The sequence below is a fragment of the Polyodon spathula genome, chromosome 10 (genome assembly GCF_017654505.1).
Source record: "Polyodon spathula isolate WHYD16114869_AA chromosome 10, ASM1765450v1, whole genome shotgun sequence".
NCBI classification, from domain to species: Eukaryota; Metazoa; Chordata; class Actinopteri; order Acipenseriformes; family Polyodontidae; genus Polyodon; species Polyodon spathula.
Genome location: NC_054543.1, coordinates 31,725,952 through 31,733,000, shown reverse-complemented (window position 1 = coordinate 31,733,000; position 7,049 = coordinate 31,725,952). Strand labels below are relative to the sequence as shown.

Genomic DNA, 7,049 nt, shown 5'->3' with positions numbered 1-7,049 from the left:
GTAGTTAATTCACTCCGGTAAAGTAAGTCCTACACAACTTTCTTCACTCTTGGGATATTTTTCTGTTTTAACGTGTTACATATTGTAAGGTCTTGCTGTAAAATAAAGGCACACACTCAGGGCCACGGTCCCTGCTCCTATGCTGTCCCTGTCTGCGTTCAGAGCAATGTAATGGCATTTTATTACTTTTTGAAAAACAGATATCCAAACAAATATTTAAATTGAGTGGATATCCGAACATGAAAATTCTGTGTTCGTCCCAGCACTAAATGTTTTACACTTGGGTGGAATTATATATTTTCTCAACTTTCCTTATTAAACAACATACCTACTTGTCGAGTTCAAAACTGTTTGTTGTGCAGAGAATACTGTACTTACTACTTGCATTAAAATGAAGGGTGGTTTCCTTATCTGAGATTCCCCCTCGCAAAGAATACATTCAATGAAAGTTGAGCGTATATAAAGTTTAAAACATATTTGACCAGCAATGCAAAGTAATCTCTTTTTTAACATGCCCTCCCTTTTCAGGATATCTTTTGACTTCCACTTTGGTCTTTCCCTTGCAGGATCGCTCTTGAATTTAGCAAAACACCCAGCTTCCACAGTTCAGATCCTCGGAGCAGAGAAAGCTCTATTCAGAGCATTAAAGACAAAAAGGGACACTCCTAAGTATGGTTTGATCTACCATGCGTCATTAGTGGGACAGACAACACCAAAAAATAAAGGAAAGGTAAGAACAAGTTTAGCTTGCGTTCAGAATATAATGCGACAAATAGTGTTCTAGTGTTTTGAAACATTTGATGTATATTTTATGAACAGCTGTAGCAAGTTTCACAAGTTTGACTGCTGCCTGATATTAAGCTTGCTGCCTCTTGTGCAGATCTCCAGAATGTTGGCTGCCAAGGCTTCCCTAGCAATCCGCTACGATGCCCTGGGTGAGGACACAAACACAGAACTGGGAATAGAGAGCAGAGCCAAGCTGGAGGTCAGGTTACGAAATCTAGAAGAGAAAGGGGTAAGTTTGTCCTTGAGCATTCTTATTCTACTGAATGGGTAAAGAGCTCTAAAGGCTTGTAGTCTGGCAAGAGAATAAATCAGCTGCATGAATAAAATGATTGCCAGACAATTGGATGCAATATTTGTTACTATGAGTTACTTATGTACCTTTTCTTTTGTAGTACTTCATTTAAAACTCAGACTCTCAAACTCCCTTTTTTGAGGACCTATGTAAGCCTTGTCTTTTTTCTATTTTTATTTTACAGATCAGAAGGATAAGTGGAACAGGAAAAGCAGTGGCAAAAACCGAGAAGTACCTGCATAAGAGGTGGGCACTGTCTAGACATAAATTAACGATTTCTCTCTCCTTGCTCATTGATAATGATTTCTTAAGATTGCCTGATCAGCCACAAGGGCAATTTCAGTCACTACCTCATCTGAGAGCCCCACCACCCCATTGTGCAATACATGCAAATGTCTAAGATGTTGGTCCACAAATAACCCTAATATGTTATATTATATTACTCGTGTTGGGTGATAACAGGTTATTTTGTGACAGTTCGTGCAGTGCAGTTCCGGCTTGTGCTGGCCCAAAAGCGACAGCTCCGGAACGTGTTTAGCTGTCTAGTGATACAATAAACAAGACAATTACGAACACTCAAAACAAACAAACACTCACGAATATTCCTCGGCAGTTTCTACTGCAGCTCTCAGTCCTTCCAGGTTTAAAGCGCAAACCCCAAGCGAAGGAAATGATTAGCGTTTCTCTGGCCCCTTTTATGCTACCCCGCATGATTCCTTGGTAAACGATTTCAGCTGCATCTATAGCTTGCAGCTGCTACCTCGTTTACCTTCCGGGTCAATACTTTCCTGCAACAGAGTCTCGCTTCCATCCAGGCTGACAGACTTCCCGACCTTGGAAATGAACTGTCAGGCCAGCCCGTCCAGATACTTTTTTTTTTCCTTTCGCTATTTGGCACACTCGCAGGTCGAGAAGGAGATTTTATAACCAGAACTCATTGTATTTGTCACACCCCTTCATTGCATGTACAATTGTACCATGTTAAGTTTCTTATCTATTTTAAATGCATAATGTTTTTTAGTTGTCAGGGCAACTTCTCAAACTCCATAGAGTTCGCACAATCTATTTAAACATTCATTCATTATTTTAATTCCTTTTTGCAGTGAAGTGAAAACATACGACCCATCTGGAGACTCCACGTTGCCCTCTGTTTCAAAGAAAAGAAAATTAGAAGAGGAAGAGGAACCGACCGAGGTCAAAGTGAAGAAAATGAAAAAGGAACACGTTCCGGAAGGTTGGTGCCATGTAAATGTAACTTATTTAGCACAGTGAGGCTGTCAGTAATGTACAATAGAAAAGTGAATTTGAAAATTAGTACAGAGCATTGTTTTATATTGTTTGCATTGATTGCAATGTCAGTTTTAGCCCAGAGATTTCTTAAATTAACAATTACACTATAAAGTTGTAGATTATTGTACTGCATTTTATACTGACTGTTAAAACATTGCTGGGGTTAAATGCCCTGTGGAATTTAATTTGTCACTCTGTAACACAGAAGCGGTAGAGGAGGAGGAGGAGGCAGTGGCAGCAGAGGAGCCTCCAAAGAAAAAGAAGAAAAAGGAAAAGAAGCATGAGCCAGCTGAGGAAGAACCTGCTGCTGTAGAGGAGGAAGAACCTGCTGCTGTAGAGGTAAGTTTCAGACTAGGTTTAGAAATACCTTGAAATTATTTACAAGTTTACACTCTTTCAATGCATCTATCAGGATGTAGTTAAAGAATGTCTCAAACTGGAAATGTCATGTTGATATGTTTTACTTTGTTTTTTGGTTTTGGAAGTTTTAGATTTAAATGTTTTGAGACCAGGTCAATCTAAAGTTTTTTTTTTTTTAATAGAATGCTTTAACACTAGAACCGCCGGGTTTATGCTGTTACCTAGAACCGCGAGCAGTAGTCATTTTGCGGGTACATTTTAAACAACTTTGATATGAAAACAGAAGACAAACTTTCAGATACAACGCAAAATATGTATTCATGAACATGCCTAGCAGAAGCACTATTTAAATGAAAAAGTAAAAGTTTTATTTTCAAAATTAGCACAATGCATAACTTCAAAAAATAAACTAACAAAATAAACACTTTCAAAAGAAAATATTTTGTAAACCGGTATGGACATACAAAATTATAAAAACAATAACTAACAAAAATAGCAAAGAAATAACTAATTTCCTAGTCTAACATGAAGTATGTTTCCCAGAATGCACATTCAAAGTAGCCCCCATATTAGCACAATCCCTACAAATGTAACACTTATCAACTTGTGTGCATTTACTACATATTGCTCTTTCACATTGGGCACACATCAGAAGTTTTATTTTCATTGCATTTGGTTACCTGACATTGTGTTCTGTTGCATGTCACTTGGTGCACACTGTCCAGGTTGTGCTGCGTTTCCCTGCTGCTTTGCAACTTTCTAATTGAAATGTTTCTGCCAAGGCTCCGTGGCTAGGATCAAGATGAAATCTCTCCTACTGATCTTGTTCCTGGTGCATTCCTTGCAAAAAATGAAAGAATTGATAGATTGATAGCTGCCATGTCCAGTACATTTGTAAAATACAGCAACCTGACACTGATTTGTTTTTTGTGCAGATTGTGGGAACTCTTCTTGCTTTTACTGTTCCAACCAGGCGCTTTTCTTTTTTGTTTTAATTGGTGAAATAAAAAAATTGTAATTGGTAACATTCATCCCTTTTCCTAAGTACACTTACATAGACCTAAATACCCAATTGTCACCCAGTCTCTGATCAGCTGGGCGAGTTTCATCTTTGCACACGTAGGGGTAGGGTCCGCTGCCAGCCAAAACTTGATCCCAAATTTGACAAGTTTATTTGGCATGTGTTGTGTCCAGCGATGCCATGCTTTTGTCCATGTAATGTTATGTTTAGCTTGAAGCAGGCAATGCTGTTTTCAATGAAGTAGTTCCAAATTTCTGATGCCAAGGCAAATATATCTGTAGTTACTCTGAAATCAAAATGCAAGCGTCAAGATTTCTCAATTCTTGTAGACTCTGCATACTATATGCTTACATAGACAGCCAGACGGCAGTTCTCCAAGGGACTGATAGGATTAAAGTAGATATTTTAGATAACAAATCTAGAAAGAGCACTATTCTATTCAAATACACACTGCTGTAAACAGTTGGAGGTAGAGATAACAAACTGGCTCGTATACATGTAAAAAATAGCATATTGTAGGTTATATTACCAATAAAAGCGTGTATTGTATAAGTTGTCAGTTAGTTTTTGGTGGTTCTAGGTAGAAGTGCTTAACTTTTTTTTTTATTTTTGTGATTTTTCGGACTTTCAAACGCCGTCAGGGTATTTAATACATGTATTTAGGAAAAGTCAAGAACGGACAACCGCGTATCTTTCACATGCGCAGAGTAATTCTAAAAGTGAAAACTGTCAAAATGACTGCTGTGGCGGTTCTAGTGTTAAACCCCAAAACAAGTTTCTTCTGAATTGTTGAATTTTAAACAATTTTAAAAGCACCACTGTCTGTTTGTAGATATTTTACATATTTCCAAGAATTTTGAAGTTTGTTTGTGGTTCTTAACTACCCTTCTTGTGGTTTGGCTTGCAGCATTATATTTGGACCCTTTTCTCTAATATACATTTCCTTGTTTTAGCCCTCAGAGAAAAAGAAGAAAAAGAAAAAGAAGAAAGCAAAGGAAGATGAATAAAGCTTTATTTTTTATCTTGTTTTGTTTTTGGCCATACCTAATGTATTTGTCTAATTTCCGTTAAACTTAATATTGTTTTTAGTTTCATAGACATTAAATAGTCGCTGCCGTATGATTGTTACAAGACCCTTGTATTTAGGGCTGTCATCTTTTATTTGTCCCCATTTTGTACAGATACAGATCTTGCTTTAAAACATTTTGGACTACTGTGTTTTTTGTTTGTTTTCTTTTGACTTGCATACAGTTTCACAATGTCTAATGCTAGCTACAGGTATCAAATATATGGGAATCTATGAAGAACTTGGAAGAATGAATGCAAGAATGTTGTGTCCATGGAATATTGCTGTGCAGATTATAAATGTCTGACATTTTAAGTACATAGTCTCTTCACCTGGGTTTTCACCTCAGCGGGGGAGCAACACACTAATATAGCAATCTCATAACCCTAAACATACTGCAGCTGTTTAAAGATTAAAACAGGGATGCAAAATGACATCTAAGATACTTTAGTGAGAGCTAATTGCCCCCTATTGCAGTAAAATCACTGCTGACCCCGACACCAGATGGCAATTACAGATGTGGCTCATGTGCACAGTGCAACAGTACTTTTACATGACAGTCTTTCAAACATCCACTTATGGGTGTGGTTATTCGTATTAAGGGTGTCAATAGTTGTAAAACTGTGGGTGTGATTTTATATGATCTGACCTTGTGGCAAGGCTTCATTAGTAAAACTTAAGTGTTCCTTGACATTTGAAGCTCAGCAACTCCACGTTACTGGGGAATTGAAAAGGTTCATTTACCTAGGAGGGGTGGAGACCGTTAGGATCCATTCTTTGAAAACTTTAGTTCCTTATGGTATGAATTTGATTGGAAGTGTGTGTGTATATATATATATAAAAGTATATTATAATCATGATAGATGTTTTTCTTGGTATTAATTACTATGGTCTAAATTATTTTGGTTAAGTTTCCTTGATGTATGTTATTCAATTCATATTTATCATATTTGAGTTTTATAAATCAAAAATTTAGTTATACAATATATATATTATCATCTTATATAATATCTATCTCCACCACCAAACTACTATATATATATATATATATATAATGTTATATATATAACACAACGTATAATAATAAGTTCTTAGCAAGCAATTAGACCAAAGGTCTGGGTCTATCTTCCCAACCATGACTTTGAACCCCATTGACTTTTGTACACCACTGTTTCCATACCCAGATAAAGGTTATTGTACTGAAACATTGGTTAATAAAACAAAATGATTTTATTTTAAACTGCGGTTTATTTTCTTTCTTTTATATTTAGTTTTGGCACTGCCTTGTAAACCGGCACCTCGCTACTTTATTGGTGTGTGTAACTTCTTTCTAATTTCTGAGAAGAAAGAACCATAATATCTGGGTCTAATCCAAAGGTAATATACATGCCATGTGTGTAGAATAAGGAGCTAGCAGTCAAGAAAATCACCTTTGATAAACATTTTAATTTAATTTTTTTTGTGTGTTCTACATCTGTGCTTCTCAGCCCCAGTCCTCAGAGACCCGTGTCTTTTGGTTTTCATTCCAACTGAACTCTCAATTACTTCACTAAACCCTTAATTAAACTGATTAGCATGGTTATGCCTTTTTAATTGTTCTCCGCTCCTAAAAAGTCGCAGATTTCAAGGATAGTTGAGCTGAAATCTCCCAGCTGTTGGTAAGAGCTGAAAACAATACAAAAGGCCTAATTAAGCTGTTTAGTTAAGTAATTGAGAGCTCAGTTGGAATAAAATCCAGAAGTTGTGCTGTGTGCGTGCTGTCATTTGGAATATAAATAATTTCCCTAAATTTACTTGCCATGTAGAAAATAGATGTTGAACAAGCTGCATAACAAGGGGAATGCTAAATCAGTACATACAGTTAACATTTTCCATCTGCTTTCATGTGTTTATTTTGCATAGGTATTTCTAGTGCATGAAAATAAAACACTGCTTGCAGCTGAAAATACTTTAAATAAAACCTGGTTTTGATTAAAAGCATTAAAAAATATATATATACAATCTACATGTTTAAACACTAGTTTCACATAATACACCGTTCTTTAAGAGAACTCAAAGCAACTTAAATCTTTTCACAAACGTGGGAGCTGAGAAAACTACATCCAGTTCAAACCGATTTTCAGATAAAAATAATCTGAGATGGTTCAACTGGTGGGTGTTTCTATAAAAAGATGAAGTGCCTATATAGCAGGTAGAAAAATTGATAAATAGCAATATGATAATTAATTGTTTAT

General features: G+C 36.3%; 1 protein-coding gene across 1 annotated transcript in view; it reads left to right on the top strand.

Annotated features, from left to right (window-relative positions):
• LOC121322109 (nucleolar protein 58-like) overlaps positions 1–5,308 on the top strand; it is a 16,603-nt gene extending 11,295 nt beyond the window's left edge. The window contains exons 10-15 of the mRNA XM_041261636.1: positions 567–730; positions 881–1,015; positions 1,263–1,324; positions 2,182–2,312; positions 2,574–2,707; positions 4,703–5,308. Coding sequence (XP_041117570.1) covers positions 567–730; positions 881–1,015; positions 1,263–1,324; positions 2,182–2,312; positions 2,574–2,707; positions 4,703–4,756 — 680 coding nt within the window. The 3' untranslated portion in view covers positions 4,757–5,308. The remainder of the gene's footprint in view (positions 1–566; positions 731–880; positions 1,016–1,262; positions 1,325–2,181; positions 2,313–2,573; positions 2,708–4,702) is intronic.
• Positions 5,309–7,049: the final 1,741 nt, after the last annotated feature.